This window comes from Haliaeetus albicilla, chromosome 23 (assembly GCF_947461875.1).
Source record: "Haliaeetus albicilla chromosome 23, bHalAlb1.1, whole genome shotgun sequence".
Lineage (NCBI taxonomy): Eukaryota > Metazoa > Chordata > Aves > Accipitriformes > Accipitridae > Haliaeetus > Haliaeetus albicilla.
This window is the reverse complement of record NC_091505.1, coordinates 23,600,919-23,628,599: the sequence shown is the minus strand read 5'-3', so window position 1 is coordinate 23,628,599 and position 27,681 is coordinate 23,600,919. Positions and strand designations below refer to the sequence as shown.

At 35.6% G+C, this 27,681-nt stretch overlaps 1 protein-coding gene across 3 annotated transcripts in view; it reads right to left on the bottom strand.

The window, feature by feature from the left end:
- Nucleotides 1-420: 420 nt before the first annotated feature.
- Nucleotides 421-27,681, bottom strand: part of RPS6KA6 (ribosomal protein S6 kinase A6) — a 44,683-nt gene continuing 17,422 nt past the window's right edge. For all 3 annotated transcript variants that reach the window (XM_069811561.1, XM_069811559.1, XM_069811560.1), the window contains 19 exons: nt 26,778-26,859; nt 25,881-25,961; nt 25,270-25,349; nt 22,310-22,416; nt 22,001-22,038; nt 20,143-20,285; nt 19,244-19,314; nt 17,950-18,038; nt 17,428-17,492; nt 15,488-15,590; nt 14,006-14,130; nt 13,590-13,715; nt 12,928-13,017; nt 12,092-12,250; nt 11,481-11,642; nt 11,013-11,089; nt 9,196-9,313; nt 7,106-7,246; nt 421-6,226 (listed from right to left, as the gene is read on the bottom strand). In XM_069811561.1, the coding sequence (XP_069667662.1) occupies nt 6,101-6,226; nt 7,106-7,246; nt 9,196-9,313; nt 11,013-11,089; nt 11,481-11,642; nt 12,092-12,250; nt 12,928-13,017; nt 13,590-13,715; nt 14,006-14,130; nt 15,488-15,590; nt 17,428-17,492; nt 17,950-18,038; nt 19,244-19,314; nt 20,143-20,285; nt 22,001-22,038; nt 22,310-22,416; nt 25,270-25,349; nt 25,881-25,961; nt 26,778-26,859 (1,983 nt within the window). In that variant the 3' untranslated portion in view covers nt 421-6,100. The remainder of the gene's footprint in view (nt 6,227-7,105; nt 7,247-9,195; nt 9,314-11,012; nt 11,090-11,480; nt 11,643-12,091; nt 12,251-12,927; nt 13,018-13,589; nt 13,716-14,005; nt 14,131-15,487; nt 15,591-17,427; nt 17,493-17,949; nt 18,039-19,243; nt 19,315-20,142; nt 20,286-22,000; nt 22,039-22,309; nt 22,417-25,269; nt 25,350-25,880; nt 25,962-26,777; nt 26,860-27,681) is intronic.

Sequence of the window (27,681 nt, the reverse complement as noted above, 5' to 3'; positions counted from 1 at the left end):
TCTTGTCCCGTGACAGGGATTAGTAGCTGCATACTGAGCTGGTCCGTCACCTAGCAGCGAGTCCTCACAACATTTGGCTTCACAGTAACAGTTCATGTATTGGACAGAAGAGTTCAATGATCTGCAGTAATTTATCAGCTTAAATCCAAAGACAAAGCGGCGTCAGGAAGCAAAGCCACCTACTACAGCCCCTGAGACCTCACATGGGACCAGTGCCGATGCACATGCTTAACTCCAACCAGGTGCGCAGGTCACTTTTTAATGCGATTACTCTCATTCGTAATCCAAGTGCCTGTATTGTCAAAGGACCAGATCTTTGCAGGAAAATTATTTCCTCTTTTATAAAGTCAAATCTGAATAGATAACTGAAAAACATACAGAAGGTAGATCATCCCACCCTAAAGTAATACATCAATCCTATCAGTGAATGTATGTTTTATTGAAAGTGTGGCATGAAACACTTGACTGTGAGTATAAACTTATGAACAGCTCTTGATGTATGTGAGATTTTTGGCACGGTTTACCAAATAATGCAATTCACAGTACATTTAATTTAGGAATGTCCGCTCACTGGTTTTGATGTCAATTTAAAAAAAAAAGGAGTTGGTGAACTTCCAAATCATAAATGATGGATTTTTGTCAATTATAAAATATTATGAATTTGCAACCTTTTTATTCTAGTACTCAAGGAACTGCCAGCTATTTAAAACTGTACCTTTATCATTATTCACAAAGTTTAACAAAAATAAATACAATTTTGAGGTTCTTTGGCATGTCGTAATTCAAGGCAATAGTATCTTTTAGCAGCACAGTGCAAAGAAAAACAACATACCATACAATGCACTACTAGATTCAGCCTTACAAGGAGAAGAGAACGTAGTACAATGCAAACTTTAATGTCAATATATACAGAGCTTTAAAGAAAACATTTTTTTTAAAATTAAATGAAATAAATACAATATGATACAAAATCCACAATATGCTTAGAGAAAGAAATGAGTTACAATATCTGATAACGGGGACCTTTTGTATAGTTTCATCTTTGAAGTACCTCAGAGAGCATGTAATTCATTGCACACTGTTTTCAATTAATGCCCTTTCGTATACTGAGATTTATAGCCAGTCACGTGCCAAAAGAGTTTTAGCTCTAATCAGAGTATCAGTGCAAGATGCCAAAGTGCTTGGGATATTATGACAATGCAATTACTTAGCAAACGCTGCTCATAAGCCTAATGCAAAACACACAAAACAGGAACACTCTGTCCTGCAAAGGAGATCCACCTCAAGCATCCTTTCAGTTCTCACATTAAAAAAACCCAAAACAGGATCCAATGTTATTCAAATTATTGGTAATAAGCTGTTGCCCAAATCTTAATTAAGAGACATAATCAATTAAGTATGTTTTAAAGCTTTCAAAGAAAGTTTGCTTTCATTACATAGGAAAAATCTCACGAAAAGCAGTCACCGATTATTTTGGGGGAACTTCTAATTACATAAGTTATTACAATACTCAAGTCAGCTTTAGCTATATACTAAAGGTGGGAGGGTTTTTTTGAAAAATTTGCATTCATTCTCCTGTTCCCAAAGGGAAGTGTAGGCTTATCAACAACAACATAATCTGGGGGAGTAAACATTTAAAAAATACACTGAAGTAGAGACAAACAGTATTCAGACTGTACTTAACTAAAGGGGTGTTAATGCAGAAGGATGGTATGGTATGAATGACAGCATAGGCGTCTTACCAACAGGTATCACTACATACCCAAGAAAGTTTTTGAATAAACTTTCAAGGAGAAAATGTTTATTTTTTTTTTTAGTCACATAGAGCTCCCATAGGATTACGCAAGGACTCCATTATCACAGCTTCAGAAGCCTTCTGAAAACTTTAAGAAAAACCTGCTCCTCCCTTCCCTCCCACAAATATTTGCAAACTTCTAATTCTGGATAGGACTGAAAAACTTAAGTGCTACAGAAGTACAAAACCCACCATGTTTGCATTGATGTTTTAGCCTAATTTCATTGATACACATCAGGGTAATTACTACAGCACTGTGCGATTCATTTAACTCAATTCTTACAAGCTATCTCAACTTTCTAATTGTAACATTTGAGGGCAGAGCGCCGAGTACTGGATGCAGCAATCTGTCACTGCAAATAACCAGTTTATAAGTATACTGCAAGTAACTTTCAATTGTTGAAGTTTGCCAGAGATCATTTTAACTACTGGACATGAAGATTAGCTTTGGAAAACGAATTAAAACATGGAAAACAGAATTCGAGCTCAGTATGACTGACTTGGGTGAGGTTTTGGATACCTTCTCTGGATGCAAGGAGAACATTTAAACCATACTACAACACAGGCCTCAGACAGTACGCTTAGACCACCTACACCTTAGGCTCTTCATGTGGTCAGAAAGAATTTACCAGTTTTAAGCATAATGGGAAAAACACAACATGCTAACAACGGCATTGAGACTACACAAGCCACAAAACAGTGGCTTAAACGAATCCACCCATCGTAATGCTCTCGGGTATGGGCACTCTTCGTTATGCACCACTGGCTGATATTGATGCCACTGCGTAGTTTTTGGATACATAACAGGAATACAATAGAGTTTCTCGCTTTTTATCAAAAGGATAACTGAAGATAGAAATTGCAATATCCAAGGGGTGAAAGAACAGCAAGACTCATCATGAGCCTGCTCCAGCTTTAGTGAGAACATATCAGGCTCTACGTGCACTTGAGAACTAGCCCTTATTTATAATTGCCATTACCAAACATTAGAGTAGAAGCTATTTTGCTGGCAGTAACAGAAGCCATATCCAAAATACTGTATCATTTAAGATATTAATTGGTTCTCTGAAAATTCCTCTAAATACATAGCATGTATGCCTATTCCTTTGTAATTATAAGCCTTTGTAAAAATTTCACTCTTTTTTTAATAAAAAGTAAATAAGTAGGATCATAACTAGTTTGTAATCTTGAACTGTGCAGAGATGATATGAATGTGAAACCATTTACACTAACCTTTCACTCCAGCCAAGAGCACATTCAAATTAAGTTTTCTTCCATTTCAAACATTTAACTGATTACTCATGAGCAAACCATGCTACTTCTATATAATTGCTTAATTGAACAAAACCTAAGTTTGAAAAAAAAAAAAAGGACGAGAAGTACGCAAGAAATTCCAAAAGTATCACAAAGAGGATGCTCATTAAATACTATATAGTGAGAGTAAACTGCAAGTGAACTCTTTTGCATCCCTGCATATCCAAAATGTTTCAAAGACTGATATGCTGACATACACGTAGCAAGTGAACTCTTCCCCCCAAATTAAGGATTAAAATTGGCATACCAGCGTACACTGGCCTGTCAGATATAACAAAGGTGTTTGTCCACATTTTCCTTGTGATAAGACAACTTTGTAATGTTGCAGTCACTGAGACCTTGCTTTTACCCCAGGAGTACCACTTGCTCTAAAGGCTAGTAGTGATACAAAACCAGCAGGGATAACTTCATAGAAGATGTTTTAAATTCTTTGCTAAGAATCAGACTATCCATCTTGTTTGTGTACTTTTCCTCTTACCACCTTTGTGTTGCACACCAAGAACTGAAGCACCTTCAGCTGCTTACAACTGCTTTTGTGCAAAATGGCAAAATGCTTTTAAGGTGCTTATAATGTGGTGCTTCCTAAGTAAGCTAAAAGAAAATACCAGTATAAACACTGTTAAATGATTCATGAATAAAACCATTAAAGACCAGCTACTACCTTACGGGAAAGCTGAAGACAATTCAAGTTTGACATTTTAGTTGTGTACCACGCCTTGCATTATACCCTCTATCCCTAACATGGTTTTTACTACTACGTTTCAACCCACATTATACCTTCACCTTGGCTAAGGGGGCTTTATTTCCACTGCCTTTTTTTTTTTCCTTAGAGTGAATTCAAATTCTTCTGGCAGTCATTTTTAAGTTTACAAAAAAATTATACCAATAAGACTGTAGACAAAAGGTTTACAGGCATTCTTGCTGAAAAAGGTCTTCAGTAATGAAAACAAGGATGAACCAGCTGCATAAGGGGCAGATTTTTGTACTAAACAGTAAGCTTTCTAAGAAGCAGTTGTGTTCTTTGATAAGCTTTCAAGCATTTCAAACAGGCACCTCAAAACTAGGCACAAATGGCCCCTAAAGCTTCCAACATCTATCAAACACTCAAGAAATTTAGTATGGGGTATGTTCTGCATGATACAAATAGCACACCTATGTTTGCTATATTCATTAAGTCTCAAATCTACATATATTCATACCTAACTATTTGGCCAGATAATTTCCATCTTCCCCCACCACAACAAAAGAAAGCAGCTTATCTAATAGTACTTCCAATGCCACCAAGTACTTCACAGGTATAAGCAAAAACCAGCCAGCACCCTCTGCCTCTTAAGATCCGAGTTACTACTGCCACTCTTGGCAGTTGGGCCAGAATTCTCCTGAAAGCTTTTTTTCCTGTCTTGAAATGCCAAGTTCTGCCATCACTGGTGTCTTATTAATTGGCTACCAAATGTACCTGGGAACAGGAAATTCAACAATGGCAAATCAGTCTGAACTACATTTGATTTTTGGTCATTTGGATTCTCTAAGTGTTCACAGTCTAATTGTTGGTCACTAATATACCTAATATTTAAAATGCGTATCATCCTACTATGACAGTACAATTGCACAGTAGTGTCTACAAATTTTGAAAATACTTTGGAGCTCATCATCTCTTGATGCATTAGGTCCCTGTCTACTAGCAGCTAGCATGGGTTTGGAGTCAGAAAACCCCAAGATAATTCTGGCCCAGAAATTAATTTCCTCTCCATCACAGTATTTAGAAACAGCTGAAGTCCCAACAGCAAGCACAGAGGGCAAGTGAGTGCTGGCAACAGGATATTGTCAGTAACTTGTCCGTAACTGTGAAATTTCTTGGTCAGAATTCCCTTATCTGGGCACACTGCAAGGCTTATTTATTTTCCCAAGCTACCTCTACAATTAGGCAAATAGAATTTTGCATTTATGTTCTGTAATATTTGTACATGCCGCGAGAGATTCAGATAGAAGCAACAATCTATAAAAATCAAATAAATAAAAAATAAAATCCACATGCCAAGTTTGTTATAATAAAGTGTCAGTTTGTCTTGTATGCCAAACAAACTTAATATTGGCTATATTCAGTGGAAACGACTGCTGAGGAAACAGTAACATAGGCATTGTACTGATGGATAGACAATATAAATAACAAAAAGTATTAGATTGCATGATGTTGTCTTAAAAGTGGTACCAATGTTAGAGATCCTTAATTTGGACAGTTTATACACATAATTACCTTCTCCAGCTCAGTGCACGACACAATACCATTTGTGGTAACAACCAGAAACGTTCGTTTTCCTGTAAGAGGCCATTTGTTACCCATCATTTCTTATGGGTCACAAGTGATCAAATTAAGTTTATGGGTAAAGTGCAGAATCTTACACATCCCTTTTGTTCGTTTGTATTTTCACATAAACTTATCAGTTACCGGCACCATGCAAACGCAGACCTTCCAAATTAACACTAATGCATTTAACACTGGCACAATACATTAGTCAGCTTTTCATAACAGTAATGAACAAGTTAAATGAATTAAGTTGAATGAATTAAGTGCCCAATTACAAAATTAAGAATTTGTCCTTCACAACAGGGTCTAAAGGTGTGAAGAAAAGAAAAACTTACACTGACACTTTATGTACAACTTGGTCATTGGCAACGGTCCCCTAAACCATTTTTTAAATGAACCCAGCAAAACTATACAGAATGTGAAAGAATATTTGCAACAGATCTCTTAAAGGACAGTGTAGAGAAATTCATTATGGTATACCTGATGCTTAAATTAACTTAACAGATACGGCCTGTAAAACACAGTATGAACCTGTGGATTTTTTTTTTCTTTTTAAAAAAAGGACTTTTACAGAATTCAAGTAGTGTAGCAGGAAACCATAGATGCCTTTTGATCACAGGTCAGGCAAAATAGAGCCACTTATTGGATTTTCCCCTTGCTTCTGTTGCTAAGGTGTCCCAGTGGATCTATAAGTCTGTTGATGTTAGCTTTTTCATGCTCCGTCGCTGAGCTAAACTTGAGGCTGCAACAGGCTCTAACACTGGCTGAAATGTCTTGTGATTCAGTGCAGAATATGTAGCAGCCATGGCTCCCTAGAGAACAATGAAATATATAAAAGGCTGTAAAGGTAATTTTTATCAGAAAATAAAACAAATTAATATTAAATTCTTAATTAACTATTAAAAAAACAGGACTTATGGCAGGTCATGGAGATTCTCTAAAGTTTGTTTTCAAAAAAAACCCATTTATTCCTGAATCCTTCAGGTTTGTAAGCTTGGGTGTCTGACATTTCTTTTTCTTTCACATACCTTAGATGTAGGAGTAACTTTTTAATGTGGGTCAGAATTAGTACCTTCCAAGCAACGTTAGCATCAATTTATCAAATACAGCCACCCAAGTGGCTATTCAGGTCCTGACTTACAAAGACAACACAATTAAGACTGGCTATCACAGATCGTTATTTTTGAATCCAACAAAACTAATGAAGTCAACGTAAAAGCTGCCTACATACAGTAGGAAGTTTTTGTGTCACAAGTCAGAAACACATATACCGGAGAGACAAAAATACCAGTGGAAAAACTGTAGCGTAGTTTATTAATTTATTTTAGGAAAGCACAATATGAGCCAGTCATACAAAAAAAATCCCAAGATTTCCTGAATAAGAATGCTGGGAGACCTGTGGTAGTCTCAGGTAACTTTCTTATCTGGTTTCTATATGGCCCAAGTTACCTCAATCTTTGAAAACAAAACATCCGAAAAAATCTCTTCCTTTACACATAAGTTAAAACTAGTTTACCAATAATTTGTCTATCTAACTTAAATATGTAGGTACCAGGAAAAACAAAAGAAAGCTAATTTATTTTCTAAGGAGGAAAAAAAAAAAAAAAAAGTCCTGCCTGTAGCTCTAAAAGCAACCCAACTCATTGCACATCCACCAGCTCAAGCAACATTCAGCCTCCAGGTTGTTTTACCTTTACTAGATGTGGTGCATCTTGCCTGTTCAGTTGATAATGCGGCAACTGGTCCCTACAGGCTATCCACGAATGTTTTAATACTTGCTCTGCTGTATACCGCTGATGTGGATCTACATGAAGCATATGTGATAACAAGTCCTAGATGAAAATGAAAAACGCACATCTATTCAGTTAAAATAATCCTATATACAGACTTTAAAGCATTCATTATGGCAGCAATGAAAAAGTACCCTATGTGGTAGCGATTAACACAATGCAAACACACACACAGAAAAAAATCAGCAGATAAATTGGATCATTCCGTGCCTTGACACCACAGAAGTCTGAAAACAATGTGTTGTACTATTTAATCTGTTTAACAGAGCAAGCCTTTATCATAAAGAAACTTAACTGAAATATGAAACACACAACAGTTACTATTAATATAATCTTTAAAAGACTAGAAATCCTATTAAAATTTAGCAGATAGATATTATGGAAGAAAGCTATTATTTGCAACCATCTCATTTGTACTACACATTTGGGGTCTACTGACTACATATTACAATTAAATTCATATATAGTGATATACTATTGAAGAATTTTTCCTTCAGTGAGCTATATAAAGAGTAAAGCCAGCAGAAATAGACACTTGTTTTTGCCTGTTTAGAAGCATTAGCAATAAGGTACTAATTACAACATTGGTCAAAAGAAGAGCTGGGTGGGAAGGGCACAGAACAGAGACAGGAATAGCTTGAAAGAAAACAAAATATGAACAAGCTGACAGAATGTTCCCTTTGTTTTAGGTACAAAATGTTAAGCATTCTTAAATATACAGAAGTGAATTACTTGCGCTAAGACAGCATTAGCCAACAAGTATTCTGAATCACTCCTAAAATGAACAAATTGTGCAGTTCCAAAGTATCAGGAAAAAGATTTAATATTAATGCCAAGCTTTATAGAAGGTAACACTGGTGACTAAGATACCTACAGACCAGGCCAACGCTAAACCCAGAGAACACATACAGCAATTGATGAGAGATGCAGTCTTTAAATAAAAAGGACAGCTGCATAATCAAGCTGATCGAGATTTTTGGCAAGATGTCCAGATATATTCAGTTGTTAAAGTACTAGTTTAATTGCTGAAAGTACTAACAAAGACAAAAGACCTGATGACTTCAGCATTGAACAACATTTAAGAAATTGCGCTACAAAAAAATTAACCTATTAATACAAGACTGGTTAGCTACTAGAACTAACAGATAATTGTAAAAAGCCATCCTTCCATTTAAGGAATCCCACAAACACCTGATTTCAAGCCAACAAAAACAAGGAATAAAAAAAACCCCTCATGATTAGAAAAGCCTACATTGGGACCCATCTTACTTAAAATCTTTGTCAGTGACCTGGGGGAAGGAAGGGAGTGCACTCTTGCCAAATTTGCAGTGGGGCACCAAATTGGAGGTGTGAGGAAAGAGCTAATGAGTTCAAGGGCAGGGTGGCCATCCAAAGGGACCTAGGCAGGATGGAGTAATGAGCTAACCAGAGCCGTACAAAATTCAGCAAGGACAAATGCAGAGTCCTGCACTTGGAAAGGAAGAAATTGTCCCCAAAGTACGGGGTGGGGACAGACTGGTTGGGGACCAGCTTTGCTGAGAAGGACCAGGAGGTTTTGGTAGACAGCAAACTGAACCTGAACTACCAGTGTGACCGGGCATCCAAGAACGCTGACATTCCTTTAGTCAGCACAGCCAAAGGAATGGAGACAGCAGACAAAGTAAAACAAGAGATGTTCTGGCTTGAAATTAGGAGAAGCTTTTTCCTCATTACAGCAGCCAAGCATTGGAAAAGGCTGCCCAGGCAAGCTGTTCAGTTTCCACCCTTGGGGGTTTCTAAAGTCAGACTGAATAAAGCCCTGAGCTACCTGGTCAGATCTCACAGCGGACCCTGCTTTGAGCAGGAGGTTGGACTAGATGATCTTCATTGCAATAAAGTTTGCAGGTAATAATAGAAAACTACTGTGTTAGACTAGTCTGTTTTATCCAGTTCAGAAGATGTTCATTTGAATTCTATAAAAAACAGAAGAACAAAACAAAACACATTTACACCTTTGCTGCATCTGAAACAGTGTCCCAGTTGCCTCCACTTAAAGAGAATTTTCCACTGCCTATCCGTACCAGGATCTCCTCTGGAGTATCGTTAGGACCATTGGCAAATGGAGTATAGCTGTCGAAAGAACAAAAACCGAAATGGCCTCGTTATACGTAAGAAGCTGCAAGTAATTGGTAAAAATCTCGTGAATCATTCTGAGTAGATATCCCACTGCTGGCAGAAACACACTATATACTATTAAATACTTCTCACATTAGCATTTCATCTTCCAAACTGTATTATTTTCTTTCCCCCATAATTGTGGTTAATCAAGTAGAATAAATGGCAAATGCAGGCTAAAAAGATGTCTTAAGTTAGTTTCTTAATAATGCATTCTAACCAGTGCAGACTTTCAAGTTAAATAGAAGTGATTCATAAACACAAATTACGCTAGATTACCAGAGCATGTAAATTAATCCAAACCTGGAACAGTACCCTAACAGAATGGCCCAATAAAGCTGGAGTAAAATTGTATTTAAGGTATGTGCATTTAATTAGACAGCGATTCAGCACAATATACACACATCTATCATTTGGGGAAAAGCTACAAGAAAATTCTCATGATAGTTATTTACTTAAGTGAGTTTGGGAGGCTTAAACCACAACATCATTAGTTTTGGAGGCTTATAACAGTTTACAGGGTTTCCTGTACATTTGGCTTACTTTCTACAAATCCTACTGTGATGAACTCGAAAGAATTAAACTGACAAATCTGAAAACCAATCTGAAGCACTTAAGTATGTATTATGATGTTCTGGCATCTCCTATGATCATAGGCTAGTACCAAGTTAGTTTTAACTATAAAACCCAAATCTTACTCTGATTAAGTAGTTGTATCATAATACCCCTTAGATTTCAAATTAGCTTGCAAACCATAATAATTAAGCTTAATACATTCTATCTTAGTACTTTGAAAGCTTTGCATAGAAGAAAGATCAACCAGCATTATCAACAGAGGTTTAGGAAGTGTCCCAGCCAGTTAGCTCTTGTCTTTCAGTTGATGAGTTTAAGAGTAATGAAATGGAAACATAGGAATTCATGCTGGACCATTTCTTCCCCATACTTTCAACCTGCCTTTTGTTCAAACAATGTTTCTCAAGCGTGCAGGCAGTATACTGCCCAATATCTGCATACTTGCACTTAAATCATACAGCAATCTGAGTTTTGAAGACGGAACTGTAGTGGTGGTGGTGGTGGTTTTACATGGAGAAGTACAAATTTATCAAGAGAAACAGTTTCCAATAGATAGACCTTTTTCTTGTAGATAAATACCGCTATTCTTCTGTTAGAGCAAAACTCAGAAAACCTTTTATCATTTGGCCACTGAACGCTTCATGGTGCTTAATGAAAGTTCAGAGATTTAGAAAACTTAAGAGGTTACAAGCCAGTGTGTTCTACAGAAGGGCCAGGAGTCCAGCCTGTGGCAGGATATACAAGAAGATGGACTACAAGGCTACTAGCGTGGGGAGGACAAGAGGCAGGAGAAAGAAGAAGACCACCACACACTTTCACAGACTAAGTTCTCTCCTGGAAACTGGAGAGCATCTTTGGCATCTCCCAGTCATGCACTGTAGAAGAGAGAAGCTTTGAACCTACCTGTAAGACAAGCCTAGTTTTTGTATACATTTGCTTATAGCTTCCTGTTCCACTTCAGTGTCTTTGTCATTCTGCATTCAAACCAATGAGGTAATATCTCATGATTTTAATGAAAGCATGGATTCATGCAGCATGCTGGAAGTTTAGGTAAACAAAAGAGCCAAGAAGCATTTCTCACCCTGCCAACATTGTGTAAAGGAGAACACCCAAGCTCCATATGTCACAAGCAGCATCATATCCCTGTCTCATGAGAACCTATAAAACAAAGAGTGTTAAAGACTTTTCACATATTAAAAAAACACCCCAAACCCATACCACTACACAGCCTAAGGAGGGGTAAGTCAATCCCAGGATAATTTCAGAGGTTTGATTATTTATTTTTCAATATACAGGTTACAGTGACTATCAACAATATTTCTTGTCCTCAGAACATAACCTCTTAGGATTCTCAACAGGCTTACATCTCATTTTAGAGGGTAGATTCTGCTACTTTTAAAGCGGGTTTATTATAAACATATGCACCAGTGTTTATAAAGTACGTATAATTATATTTGAGGAAAACTAGCAGAATTTTTTTTTTTTTTAAAGCACTGCTAAAAAGTTTAAGTACTTGATGCATCAAAAACAGCATGGCAGCTTAAGATACCTCTGGTGCCACAAAGTTTGCGGTGTAGCACGGAGTCAGAAGAAGTCCATTTTCTCCTCGAAGTTGTTTTGCAAATCCAAAATCACAAATCCTGATAGAATCAGCATTATTTGAATCATCCATATATAAAATATTACTAGGTTTAAGGTCTCGATGCACTACCTTCAAACAAAGAAATTTTAAAATCCATCATTTAGAAGTTGCATGTACATTTATTTGTATGTAATTTGCAATTTATAAAAGCTATTCTCTAGATTAATATACTTATTAACAGTTCTATACAATTACATAACTTTAAAGTAACAAAAATTCTGGCTCAAGTAATGTCATAAAAAGCCTGCTGGCTCATAATGCAACTGGAACTAACACAACCATTTGCCAAAAAGCCTAAGAGAACAAGTATCTGCTGTTTCATAAACTGTAAAAGTAGAGTCAAAAGGACTTGCCAGAATAACAGGACGAGTTGTTTATATTGTTCACCTTTGTCATAAAATACTCAGAAATCTTCTTCCTTTCTGCCATAAAAACAAGCCAAGCAAAGCACATAACAAAAGGCATTTGTTAGTTCTAGGAAATGTGAAAGAAGCTATGTCATAGAAGAAATCACTCACCCCTTGGCAGTGCAGGTAGTCCACAGTCTTAGTTATAGTGTATAACACAGCGCTAGCCTCTCGTTCTGAGAAGAACTTCTGTCTGAGAATTCGATCAAGCAGCTCTCCTCCTTTCATCAGTTCAGTGACAAGGTATATGTATCTGCCATCATCATATACCTGATGAGAAGTTTAACAAGTGTATACATACATAAATACACACATATCTATTAAAAGATCATCTATAATTATACATCCTGATAAATGAAAATTACAGACTAGATTCTTCACCTATTCACATATGAACTTCAAGCACAAACAGCAGGGACTGAAAAATTTCATTCTGCAATTCAAGAGCCTTAAAGCATGAAGCATAAGAAAGCTTATGTGTCATTCTGTGAGACATCGAGGTAATCGAACGTTAATTCATGACTCGGAATTAAATATTTTTTTTTCAGTCTAGGAACTTCTGTTGTAACAGGAGAGTAGCCCTACCACTCCCTATTGCTCTTCCCTCCCATGGACAAATTTTAGCTGCTGGCACTTTGCTTATGCAGGACAACATGTAACTGCTTTTTCAGATTACCAACACATTAGCTACTCATTTGAAGTAAGTGGAAATACAACATTTCTAACCTTTACATCATTTCTCACTTCAAGCTAACTAAAAAGCATTTAGAAGAAAATCAGTATCAGGACAATGTCATAATTTGAAATACTCAACACTTTACTATATGTACTGCTCTCCTATTTTACTATGGAAAACAAATTTAATAAATCCCAGTAAACTCCCTACCTCTATATTTACTTATTGACTACTGTGTAATAAGAGGTAGCAGAGAAAAAGAGGTACATACATCCTTTAAAGTAATAATATTTGGATGTTGTCCATAACGCATGAGAATCTCAATTTCTTCTGAGGGATCCCTCTTACTTTTATCAATTATCTGCAAAAAATAACAACAGGAAAAGCAACTTGGCTAAACAAAGTCTATTTAATAAAGAAATTTTTTTGTATTTATAGTCTCACTTCAACAACAGAATAAAAAAATTTTCTAGAGTTCATTACTTCTTACTGATCATGAGCAATTGATCATCCAGCTTCACACCTCACTGTTTATTCATTTCTTGCTCTCTCCTTGCTACCAGTTAAAACTGTATCATTAATGCAGTCTATTCTGCTCCAGTGGACAAGGAAATGCAATAGACTGTCTGAAGCATCACTGCTTCCCTGCAGCCCAGCTCCATGCTTGTGGATCTTAATTCTATTTCAGGTGTGCTCACCATCATACAGTATCTTCAGGCCTCAAGACTGAATTGTAAAGCCAGTTCTTCAAAGCCATAACCTTACCCACAAAAAGAAGAGCTATAGAAGCCAAATACACAATTTAAATTAAGAAAACACTGTTTTTAATTTCTCACAGTATAGAAACAGCTACAGCAACTAGAAAGTTCATGTGTTCAAATTCACAAATCTACTGCACAATAATTTCAGAACAGAGACATTTATTCAAAGTACCTTTACAGCAAACTCCATATTTGTAGCTATGTGTATACATCGCTTGCAAACAGAGTAGGAACCAACACCAATATCTTCCTTCAATTCATATACATCAGTAAACTGTGCGCTGTTTCCATGAAGTTGCTTTAAAAAAACAAACACATACAAACTGTCACCTAAAGCAACAAGATGCTCTTTGCCATAATACTGTTTCCAACAGCAAAAGTTTCTTCGGCTTGCCCATGCTTTCTCTTTTGAATTCTGCCTCCAGAAAAACAGCAACTCGCTTTTTCAAATTTCAAAACATCCCCTGGAAGCATTTTAATAATGGACATTTTAATAGTCTCCCCAACAAAAAAAAACCAGACTGTAAACACTAAATATTGGTCAGTCTTTGGCATGTCAAAAAGGTTTCCCAAAAAATAAAATGTTACCTGTACTATTGGCAGTATATTGGTGAGTGGTGATATTTTATGATCTTCTACAGTAGTAGTCGCAACAAAACTAAATCCTTTGAAGAGTTGATGTGCATTCGCACTAGGTGGGACTCCTGGAGAATCTAGTGGCATACGCATTTGATTAGCATAGCTAAATCCTAGCAAGGCTATTTTTTAGCATTCAGGAGAGATGTTGGAAGACACATTTTGAGGGAACGGAAGCAAACAAGGGCAACATTAGATGTTGAATAAGACTTGAGTCAGTTATCTGTCTTCTCTTATTGTAATAATACACACAAAGCAAGCATGCCTGGGTTCTACCTAAAACTGCAAAACACTGTAGGAACTAATGTATGAATACATGTGTTTAGGAAGCAGTTTACTGAAGCACAACACTATGAGAAAGAAAAAGATCACAGCCTTATGTTCAAGGACTGCCTCACAAATAAGAGTGCCCACAGGTTTTGCTACTTCAGTGGTATATGTGCTGTTGGCAAGGCCCAAGTGAGGCAATACAAGAATATTCAATTGATGATACTACTGAATAATTAGAACTAAATTTTCCTCAGATTATGTGCACCTCTGAATTCACTGTTTGAATTTTCACAGTAAGCACAGCCTGATAAGTCTGCGTAGCCTATTAGAACCATAGACATTCTCCAAATAAGCATGAGAAGTTGTTTTAGAAGTTGGATGCAGCAGTACAGAAAAAAATACACAAAAGAAAACCTGAAGTGAAACTTGAAGCATACTAAGCAACAAGTGTTTGCAGTTACTGTCTTTGTTTCCAAGGTCAGTTACTTGGAAATTTTCACAGTGCAATAATCTAAGAGCTACTTTAAAAATAAATTTTCATAAGCTTTTCAAACTATTTGAGATGTCTTTGCAACTGACCTAGTAGTACAGGTACCCAGTCCACTGTACATTTTCCCCACCCTTCTCTACCTTTGAATCACTGTTTTCAAAAGTAAAGTCAAATTCAGCATGGGTAGTGAGGGGAACAGCTCAATGAAAAAATTATTATAATACTAGTTTTAAGATTTAATTTTAATAATTATAATAATTAAAAGGCTCAAGAAAGTTACTTTAAGCAAGTCATTTTCAGTGGAATACTGACCCTAAAAATAATCACTGCACTGCTGCAATCAAATTTAGTGTACTTTTAGTGTTAAGTACTTCCAGTCCCCGAACCACTGCAGGTCTGACTGTAAACCATAACTAGAAACCATACATAATTCAGCTGTTAATATTCCTTTTTTTGTGTGTGTGTGTTTGTTGGTAAATCAAAGTTTAGCAGAATATTTCAAAGAATAGGAACCCGCTGAAGAAAACATGCTTCTTCAAAGTACTGGAACCCCATTGCACCCTTTCCTTTTAATGTCATCACTGGCTTTTTCTCTTAGAAAGCTTCTTGTTGTAACATTAATTTGACCCCTCTTGTCCCACGAATCTCACCAATTTATAACCATGCACAATTACCTTTTGGTGTTTTTGCTGTGAATTCTGGATCAAAACAAAAGGTATCTTCTGGCTTTCCAGAAGCAGGTTTAAATGGGGGTTGAATTTCTCTTCTGAACAGTTTCTGAAGTAGAAGGACAAAGTCTTGTAATTAAGAGTGAATGAAACTTCCATGGGTGCTGTAATTTTGCCAAGCTAAAGGGAAAGCAACTCAAATGTTACTGTTTTATTAAAACAGTTTTCTGAAAGAGTGAGTAATATAGAGCAAGTAGAAAACAACAAATATGTACAGAAACACTAAGTTACTTTCACATACCTTTGATTTGAAATGCTACGGGAAATGTTATAATTCAAACAATACACAGCTCCAAAGGGAGCTTCCCCAAAGAGAAGATATGGCATACAGTCTTTACCTTTCTATTCTGGGTCCCAGACAAAGACCTGTCACGAGTGACAGGTGTGTCCCTCTTGGCAAGGAATGGCCAATTCTCAAAGTTCTATTCCAGGTTTTTCCTAATCTACTAAACTAAGTCGGGGGGAAGGAAAGGAAAGCAGAACAATAGCTCCTCCATTTTTTCCTCCTTTATTCAACATGCTTTAGAAAAATGCATTGCCCAAATGATCTCAAATCAGCAATGAGTCCCATTTACGAGAAAATTTCATGCCAAATGATGTCAAAGCCCCATACAAAGTTCAGGAAGTTCTGAGAACATTTTCTTGGGGTTTCTCTCATCCTTTCAGACCTACTTTTTGCAGTTCTTTTCATTTAATCTTCCTGCACAAGAACATGCAATGTATTTCAATTAAAAAAAAAAAGGTGGGGGGCACGACCTGAATTCATCCCAAAGAAATAATGGGATACAATACAGAAGTGGTCATCAACACTACATATTGAAATAAATACAAAGCACTGTGAAATAAAAAAAGAAAAAAAGAAAGAAAAAATGAAAAAATGAAAAAATAAAGAGTTAGAACTGCAGATCTTTCACACATCCTTGCTGGTATTTATTTCAACATCAGTCCCTTCAAAAACCAAAATAGTAGATAATCAAGCTATAATAACACAGCCTTCTCTTACAAAGTGTACTCACATAAACAGTGGAGTTTTGCTGTTACTAAAAACTCTACTTGCTAATCAGGACTCTATGGCAGATGCTGCATAAAGACAGCTAGAAAACCACCTTCTCAGAAGTAAATATGAGAGTCAGGGAAGGATAATGACCACAGCTTTACAGAGGCAGTTAAGCACAGTATTGGCTAGCATTGCCAACAGCCCTGTCAGCACAGCAACATCTTATTTATTGTGTCTATCCTTTTGTAGGCATTATAGCAAAGGAGTGTTTTCAGAGCAGATTTATTTGATATAGAGCATCTCGGTTTTGAGAATGTTTCTGGGAAACACATCTCAAAAGATTACAGAGAACCACAGAGGAAAAGCATCAAGGTGCTTGTTAAAAATTTAAGCAGGCAATCATGAACTTGTACAACTTCTGATAATGTCGGAGCACCAGAGTCAATATTTCCAACTGTGAATGGAATATGACTGATAAAATAGCAACATGCTGTGGCTAACTAGAGAGAAGTCAAAGAGAATTATAGTCACAGTGAGTTTTTGTGCCCTGAATGGAAGCACTAGATGGACACTTACTAAAGAAAAGGATTCTTGTACATAGGGAAAACCAGCATCCTCTCCCAACTACAAATGCTCTAACAAACAATTTAAGCTTTAGAATGCTGCTACTCTTAATTATTTAAAAAGTAAATGTACAATTTATAATTACTACTCTCTATACCACAAACACTACAGCTCCAGATGCCAAGTAAGATTATAGTAGAAGCCAGAACTAAGTCAGCAGTATTGCAGTGTTTATTGTGCCCTATTGAGATGCAAATACTTACAATGCTACAACACACAGAAAAATTAAGAACAGCCTTAATCATTCAGATAATTTTGTACCTACATTCCAGTCAACAGTAGAAAAAAAAGGATGTCTCTTGATTTCTTCAACTCCATCTGAACCAGCTCCTAAACAAAGAAAATACTGTATTTAAAACACTTAGGTAAAGTCTTTGAAGAAGATTGCACTAAAAATTAGTTCATTTCTAAAAATTTTGTAGAGACATGGTTATTTGAGGGAATTGTAAATACAGAAATATTCCAAGGATATAAAATACTCAATTAAGCAGTGTATAACTCATCAGGGAGGCAAACAGACTACAAGAAGCCCATAAATACAGAGTGTCAATATTCTTTGCTCTGACACTGTCAAAGCTTTGGCTCACTGCTAAGAGTCACTGGTCCAAGAAAGTAATCATTCATTAGAACAAACCCAGGCAGTCATGATCCAAGCTAACAAGAAATGGTATTTAAACCCAAATCTTACTGACCATCTGGAGGTTGAGAGTCTCTAGCAACTACTTTCTGTAAATAGTCAACTCAGCCCAACTACTTTTATTTCAAAGATCCAAATAAATGAACCAACCTAATCTATTTGATGGGTTCCTTTTAAACAACATCCTCAGAAGACTTTGTGCTTCAGGGCTGAGGAACTGAGGCATTCCAAGTTTTGCTCTAAAAGAAAACAGAGAACAAGTAAGAAGAAACATATCTTACTAAAAATTGTCTACATATACTTCATTGCACAATTTGATGTATCAAAGATCTACTCCTAAGTCTTAAATGTGTACACTCTACAACTCATCAGCTTTTAGGTTTCACGAGTGGTTTAAAAACAACAAAACCAAAAAACCCCAAACAAAACCTGAAACAAACCACCTCCCCCCCCAACAAAAACCACACCAGATCAAAAACCTCAAACCCCACCCAAGCCCGCAAACCCAGCTTTATGCTAAAATAGAATAAAACAATTATCTCAGGAATATGTAAGTATTTTCAAAGATACCTTCATTTCACCAGGAAGTTATCACCAAAATACCTCTACCAGAATCAAGGCCAGAAGAGACTCATGAAGACATCATATAAAAGCTTACTGACTTTACCAAGCTTACTTTATGAAAACAATTATGCTAAGGCAAGAACTTCTTCTGCAGAACTATAGCATCACTTAGAGCTCCAAGTGAGGCTAGAAATCTAACCCATCCCCTTTCACAGGTAATACCACTATAAACTCATATCCAGGGTAAGTTCAAGCTGCCGTATGTCGCTAAGAACTCTCACCCCCTTCCCTGACTACCATCCCCTCAAAAGGCCCAAGGCTCTGCATGTGGTCTAAAGGAAATTCTTTGTTAGCTAAGCACAAATAAAGACGAGAACATATTTGCCCAACAACTTCACTTACTAATCACCAGTTTACCCCGTCTGTCTTGTTAGACAGCTTCTGTTGTAACCAAGGTAATTTAATATGAAAAATGTGAGCACATAAGTGCACTCTCCATATATACATACACAAAGCAACATCTGATTCACTATTGCTTACAAAATAAGGAATGTTGTAACAGTAGCAAGAGAGTATTAACAACAACATGAGTGGTAAATAATGCTGGTCTAATTCACTGTACTGTTTTTATCTTTATTATACACCTACAATGAAAATACAAAGTCACCGCTAAGATTTTAATTCCTGTAGATACTTGCTAACATTTGCATGCTCTGGGATCTAAACCTTATTGGGGCAGGGAGGAGGGGGCACGGCACTGCCTTTTTTTGTTCTTGTTCTAGCTTAATGCTCTTCAAGGACAAGGAGTTATAACAAGCTGTTAAAACATGTTTAAAAATTACATTTTCTGACTTGCCAAAAAGTAAGAAGATATACTTACTTCAGTATCATATTCATAGTTTCATTTCGATCTTTACCTTGAAATGGTAGTGTACCAGTAAGCATTTCAAACTGAAAAGAACAAATGTTAATCTAAATCAACACTTCTTCCCCCAACTGCTCAAACAAAGTGATAAGTACTATACTCTTCCCTATCGCTACATTAGACATACTGGCTTGAGCTTTTAAAAAATTATCAAAAAAGTTCACAGATATAAAATTTTGTTTTCAGTGGCAGTTTACATGATAACAACAGTGGCAAGTGTAATGTAGTGATGACGCAGGAATATTTTACATCCATAAGCTACTTAAAGTAATAAAATCCCCTCCATAACCAAGTTTTAGATATTGCCATACTCTAAAAACAGCAAGAAAAATAAATTCTAAACCAGTACTTCACTTTTTATGTCAAAATGCATTATTTCAGCCTGATGCTCTAACACATCATAGCAAAGGCATAAGTGCTAGCAGTTACTGGCTTATTTCACTACTCCACTCCAGTATTCATTCAATAGGCTTACTCTTACAAAAATGTAATTAATATGCCACCAAACCAAGTCTTCAGTTTTTCTTTTAACTATCAAGTAACATGCAAAATGAATATAGAAACTAAAGTTTCAGACTGACTACAACTGTTCTAAATGACTAGTGGACTACACATATGATTTTTATGGTTCCTGATAAGTACTCCTTACAGGGCTAAGCAAGCGAACAGTAAATTTTATTCAGATTGGTTGCTATTTCAGTGGCAAGTCAGTTGTTGAATTCTCTCTTCCCTTTACCCAAGCATTCATAATTAGATCTGGACAAGCTTATTCTAACTACATCATTTCACATTCACTTCGACATACGCGGTGTATTTGTGACCTTAAGCAAGGTAAGCAGTGAAGCATACAGTACCATGAGAACACCAAAGGACCACCAGTCAGCACTCTGGTTGTGCCCTCGCCTGTTTACTACTTCAGGTGCCATGTATTCTACAGTACCACAGAAAGAATAGGCCTTCTTCTCTTGATCTACTGATTCTTTGCTGAGTCCAAAGTCTACAACAACAGCATTACAAGAATATAGCCAGTAAAGAACTTTAGAAAAAAACAATACTGTACATGGTATTTCATAATCAAAGTGTTGACAGCTTTTGTTTGCTTGCTTTCAGGAATATTATGCAATTATCCTAGCTCTTCACGAAACAAGAAACTGCAGGTATCTAGAGATACCACAGACATTTAGTATACTACATACCACCAAAACCATTCTATAAGTCGTATTAAACTGATGATTAGCCATCAATATTGCTATACAAAATAACTCATTTGAAATATTACACATTTAGAGCCTTAAGATAATCAAAAGTCCTCGTTTTCTCTGTTTACTGCCTGCTTTATTCACACAAAAAATTGGATAAAAGTAACAATGAGTTTCAAAGAGAACGCAGTCTGCATGGTCTAGTATTACTGAATGATGAATAAATAAAATCAGACTAAAAATATTGTTGTTATATAAGATAACATGGTTCTGCAACCTGACTCAAATTCAGTAGAGTCTTACGTGTCTGCTCACTTTATTCCCAGGATACTTTTTTCTCCCAGTTTGAACAGTGCCATTGAATATACAAGTCCTTGATATCAGCCCAACTCTCAAGACGAGGCTCTCAAGCGTCCCCTTTTAAAAAGGGGGAAATGATTGCTAATCAATAATCCCATTAATTATTCTTTCCAGTTCCAGAAGGAAGTGAGAATTTTAGGATTGAATTGTATTTAAACACATCATGCAGAATTTTAGAAATTATGCATTTTACAAACATGATTTCCATCAAGTCCTTCAGAGTTTAAAAACACCTTCATTTTCTCTTGGAATCTAATAGCAGTATCTATAGATCAAAATACATAATGAAATTTTTAATACAAGAGCATCACCTTAAATGCAATTGTAAGCTTTCAGAAATTCATAGTAATTTGGTTTTCAAATAGTCAGTCTTTTGTATATATCATTTCCTAGAACGTATGTATTTTAATTGTTCCTCAAAGCATGTTTCTGCAATTTTGTATGCATTTAAAAGTGATAATGCAGAAACACACACACAGGGAGAAAAAAAAAGCATAGCATTTCAGAAGTCTTATTGTGCACTAAAATCTTTTTACACTGAAAGCATGTCTGCTCCCTTTTATAAGTCTCACAGTCAGCAACTTTAGCCTGTGTCTGTAAGCTCTTGATCTTCAGTTAAAAGGCATTTCACAGTAAATCTCTATACAGCTCACTGTCTAATCTGAATAGTGGATAGTTTTAGTCACTAACATATCACCACCTGAACTAAAGCTCTCTTAAAAAAAACACATTCAATGTCTGGTTTTGTATTTTCAACTACATTTCTTCTATTTCAACCACAGCAAATAGTATCTGCACTTTACAGCAATATTGCTGCTAACACTGCAACTTGATCTACACACATATTGGTCAACATGAAAACTAACTTCAGTGGAACCTGCATGGACATCAGGATCTGATAAATGACAAAAACGATCAGATACAAGTCTCTGACTACCTAAAATACTTCAATAAAAGTACTTAATACTATATAAAGAATCATTATGTAGGGAAGGGATACAGGTTTATTATAAAAAGTCTAATAAAAAATTTTCTAAACAGCTAAATACTGACTCACACATACTCCAGCCATCATTAGACTATATTAGGCTTATAACTAAAAGCTTATACAGAAATATGTCCAGAAAGTGCTATACTAATAAGTGTTGCCTACCTGTTAACTTGATATGTCCTGCTTCATCAAGCAAAATGCTGAAAATTAAAATTCACATTCACCAATACACATAAAGAGGAATGTTTACATATAACATTTAAAATATAACAGTTAACAATTTTGATCTCCAACTTGTTATTAATTTAACAAACCAATATTATTTCATTTAATCACAGATATATTTTTTACATTTTATGTTTGTTTACATAGTCTAACAAAAATATTTTTAATTTGTTACATCACTATAATGGAAAATGCAAAGCAACAAGCGAAATACACATAATAGTGGTAAAATACATTTTACTTTACTTTTCTGGCTTCAGGTCCCTGTATACAATTCCCAAGCTGTGAAGGTGATCCAAAGCAAGGGCCAGTTCTGCGAGGTAGAATTTCACATCTTCCTCTGTAAACATAACCTAATAAGAACTGTATAGATTTACCTTCTGATCTTGTCTTCAGTTTTTAAAACTGCAATCTAAAAAATACTCCTGTCTGCCTAAGTTCCAGAATAAGTTTTAGAAGTACCTTAAGAACTTGTAATTCATTAATTCACCTAACAGAAATTATATACTAATATAGGCTAATCATCAAGTATACAAAAGAACTACCTGCAATACTTAAACAAAAACATCAGCAGTTAGTGCAGAGCATAAGCTAACTTTTAATGTAATAAATTTAATTGTTTTATTTGGTGTTACTGACCACCAGCAGTCTTTCTGCCACAATCCTATACAGACTGTTTCCACTGCATCATAAAATTTAGTATATGACTGCTGTATTAGGTGACTGTCTCTGTCAACTCACATTAACAATATTTAGGAAAAAAAAAAGGAGAAATAATTTAGGAAAAAGTATGCAAAATAAAACACTTTGGTGAAAATAACAATGACATGAAAATCTGCAGTGGGAGTTGAAGAAAACCTACTCTGCTCTTCTTAGGAAAAGAAATTTGAAGAACCCTAGTGAGATACTGAAAAACTGATTGACATTGCACATAAAGCATTTGAGAGATGCATTCCTATCCTAAATACTCAACAGGTTGCTTCTAATTTCATATACAAGAATCATACCTGCTTTGGCTCTTGTCATGTTCTACCAATTACTGGAGAAGCTAGTAATCTTTAAATTACTGGAATTGAATTTGAGGTTTAAGTGAACTATTTCCTTATTTGTTGAAAACAACAGGAACAAGGAGAACAGCCATCTCAACTGCACAGTAGATAGCTAATAAGACTCAAATTAAGGTAACTGGGCTTAGTGATTTAGTAGTACACTGATCTGTACTTTGAATTGCACATATGTAATCTGTTCTACTGGCAACAGAAATACTCCTAATTTCCATAATGATAGGTATTAATATTGTATGAATAATAAAGCTGTTACACTACACAAAGTTTCACCTTGATTTTTTTAAAGAGCAATGTGGATACTGTTTTTCATCTACATCCAAAAGACCAAGAGGAAACCTTGGATATCATTACTCCTTGGAGTAGCCAAAATGCAAATCTCGGAATGCAGTGATGTTAAATGGTAATCTACAATCTCCCAATAATAATTTCATTTAAAACTGCTTTCTGTGTCAACAAACATGATGCAAGTCAACTTCATTAAATGTTACCAATGAAAACTTCATTATATACTCATTTCACTTCCACAGCTGGAACTTTCAGGCCCACGTCAGAACTTAAACACCAACAAAAGTATTTTAATAACCTCATACTAAATCCAATTCATTTAAAATAATCTTGTGTGGAAAGTATGAAATGCCATGGGGAATTTACCGTCATGTGTATTGTCCACCGTCTTTGTTTTACCATGTTCTTTTGAAAATACCTTGTCTTCTGACCAGAAAATAAAAAGGCCTGACTTTTCTATATACACAGTAAGTGTTTAAAAGCCATCATAGAAGGTAACTGAAGTCTTCCAAAAAACATGTAGAGACTTAACAGTAAGAAAACTTGACAATTATTACTTCTTTATTCCCAAAGGGAATACATACCTCTTTCAACCACCTAGCTAGTGTTATTATGGATAGACTTGCATCCCTTACTTAAGAATGTTACATACTCGGTAATCCCAGCTGTGTTAGTGCAAGAGAATAGTTCTTCCTGCTATACCAGAATTTCCTCTGTAATTAGACATCCTATATTCAAAGCAGAGATTGACCTCTTTCCTACCTACTGTTCCAATAACCCTTTACAAGTCGGCCGGTTTAAGCTTTTAACCTCCATTTTAGCCTCCAGGTTAATTAATTTTGAGCTCAATTCTTAGACATGATCAGTTTTAACCAAGGTCAGCTTTTTATTAAAAAGGGAAACAAAACCCCCTTTAAATTTTTCCTTCTCTTTTGCCCATTCCTAAAGTAAAGCTTTATTTTTACAAAAAGCACATGGGGAAAAAACTAGCTCATGGCCTTACATACTGGGGATACAACAACTTCCTTCATGTCATGAAAAAAAAAAAAATCAGTCGCATACACAGTTTTCTCATTTAAGAAAGTGTCTTTTCCGATGCATTAGCAATATTAAGTGTATTTACACTGGTGAAAACACTGAAAAGCTCTCTTACTGTGAAGTTGTTGGGAAACTGCCATTAAAAATTTAGACCTTTATGAAAGGCTTGCAGAAAGAAAATAAAAATCTTATAAACATGTTCATAATACTTAAGGAAACATATAATAAATATTGCATGACAAATGTTTAAAAAAAATATTAACAGGCTGCATCATATTCCCTCCTCTGAAACTCACTCTCCAGAAAACAAAAATAGAAATGAAAAATTAAAGTTCCAGTTGCATGCCAGTGTTAGATGAAGGGGAGCAGTCTCAAAAATACCCAATGTTCACACTTTGTGAGATTAAGCATTAGGATTTGTATTACAGCATTATGAAATTTTACAATGCAGCAGAAATGTCTTACAGATGCATAATTCCAGGAGCACCTAAGCTGACTAGGAGCATAAGAACTATACATCCCCTTTATTGCTAAATCTTGATTTACTTCAGTTTGGTTTCCAAGCAACAAAACACTTTTAGACAAAAGAACTGTACTTTGCAAATACCAGATTAAGACTTAGGCCACTAATCAATACACACTCATGTTTCTTAAGTTTACAGAATATATTCTAGAGTACATAAGGGAAGCCCAACCAAGTTATTAAAAACTTGACTATGACAGGAAATATGGGGGAAACAGCTACAAAAGACAATCCTATACTGACAAGAAACCACCTGTCTAACACTGAGTGGAGATAAAATTTTAGGAACTTACCTCTTTGGATAATCGCGTGAATACATCTCCTCCCCTGAGAAAATCCAATATTAAATATAGCTTCCCTTCAGTCTGAAAGGCTTTATAAAAATAATTTAAAAAAATAATCAATAGTTGTGTGACAAAGATGATCTACAAAACAGATCTGAATGCTTTTACAACTTGGAAGTTTCAAGTGAAAGGCAATACTTTTGTAATGGAACTGAAATAATTCAGCAGCAGATGAGGTAATCTATTGAATGATTACTTGCTTCTTCACAGCAGATAACCTCAGTCATAAGAGATCATTAAAATACTGTTCTTTTATTTCTCCTTTGTCAAACAGGAAAACACCAAGTATGTGAATTACTGTGTTTTGGTTTTACTCAATGAAAAGTAAACAAAAAATCCTCTGCAAATCTTTAAAGATTTCCTGGAAAATTCTTACATTTCAAAAGGACTTAACTGAAAACTTTTATATACATGTGTAGTTACGTTCTGGTTTTAGTCTTGGGATTTAAACTTGCAAGAACCTAATTTGGGCACTAAAATGGACACTACAAAACCGAGAAAGAACACGATCAGCTATGCCTTCAAGTATTGAAAGAAACTGTAGCAAAAAAAATACCAACCATAGTGCAGTTTGACGATAAATGGATGATTTACTTCTACTAATATATCTCTCTCCATTTTTGTACGAACTCTATCGCGAACTGAGGGGGAAAAAAAGAAAAAAGACTAGTATGAAACAAATGTATTTGGTATAATACAAATGGAGCAGAAATTAGCATACGGAAAGCCGTTGGTGTCTAAGGAAGTACTTTTCCTTGTTACCTTATTTACATCTCCCACAAAACACGTACTTTCAGACAGCAAAATTCTATTTTGTTTCTTACCTGCCCCAGGTTCCTTAATGTCTATTTTTTTTTTCCAACACATCCCAATATTTTGGGATAAACCATAGTCCTTTCAAGAAAAAAGCTCACATCCACACTTCCAGACAGCTAACTTCAACCTCTGAATTAACTAACTGTACTGAATATATATTTTCTGTCTTTTAAGATTACTTTTTCCTCTTCAACTAGTAGGAGACCCTATTTACACACAGTGGAGTTACATCCATTAAAGTGCCTTCTGAAAGCCAAAACATTAATTTAGCTTGCTATGGCACCTATAACAAGGGAATAACTTAACAATTCTAACCACAGTAGAGTTCTAACTTGACAAAAGACAAAAGGAAAATGGTTTATGAAATTAATTTGTTTTAATGTAATGAAAAGGCTAAACAGAATTAAATAATGCAATTTTAAACTTTGACAGCTATCTGTCCGGATTTAAAATAATTCTTAAACATGAACTTCTAAGTTACTCTATAAAAAAGGTACTTTCAGAGAAGAGCTATGAACTCACTGAAAAAAATTTAAGATTAAAAAAAAGATTTTAAAAAGAAGTATTTACAAGAGTCATTTAAGAGATGCAGGTGCACTGAAAACCATTTTCTAAAGTTCCAATTCAAAAGACACACGTACCTTTTAAAGAAGCTTTTTTCAATACTTTCATTGCATAAAGCTGCCCAGCATCAGGACCGATTATTTTCCGTACGAGGAAGACCTGGTAATATAACCACCACTTTTAAAATTACTGCTAAAAATATTTTATGTAAATCCGACAAAAAAACACTACTATGTCTTTACTTTTAACTTCATTAATACAGACTACGAGTCTGTATTCTACAGAAGCCAAAGGGAGATCCCTGGGAAGAATGAACTGGAGAAAGAAAACAAATGCCATGAAGGGCACATCCCTAGTCCCATCCCATTCCTCAAAAACTCTGAGGAATGAAAAAATGCTAAATATTCACAGTAAGTCTTTTTGCATAAGCAAGCTTAGTAATTGAATAAGCAACTATCACAAACCACCTATTAATTTCAGGCAGCTTTCAGTGTTCTTTCCTAAGTACACATCTTTAAAGGAAGGACAAAATTGCATTCCCTTAATCAGATTAGAGGTACATGCACCACCAAGCTCTCTGAAGTATTCAGATTGGTCATAAACTATACATTCTTTCCTATAGCAAGCTGTTTAAATAAGTAAGTACTTACATAAATGTGTGTGTTTATATTACTTTCTTGGAGAATGACAATTCTGCCTGGTCTGCCACCTCCTAAGAGATTTTTGAGGTTTAAGACCCAAGTCTCAAATATGTAACAGGCTATATTAATGAATTCTGTAAGAGTGGTGAGACGAAAGCAAGGAAACCTCACCATTTAAGATCAAAGCACCCCTTCCCTCTGGAATAGCAACTCCAACAGGTTTTTCTACTCTTTCCTTTCCAGAGGAGTTTTAAAGATAGATGATATATAACTTGATACTAAGAAAAGCATAATATTAGATAGAATAATGCAGTACAAATACATGTACCTCTACTGACTA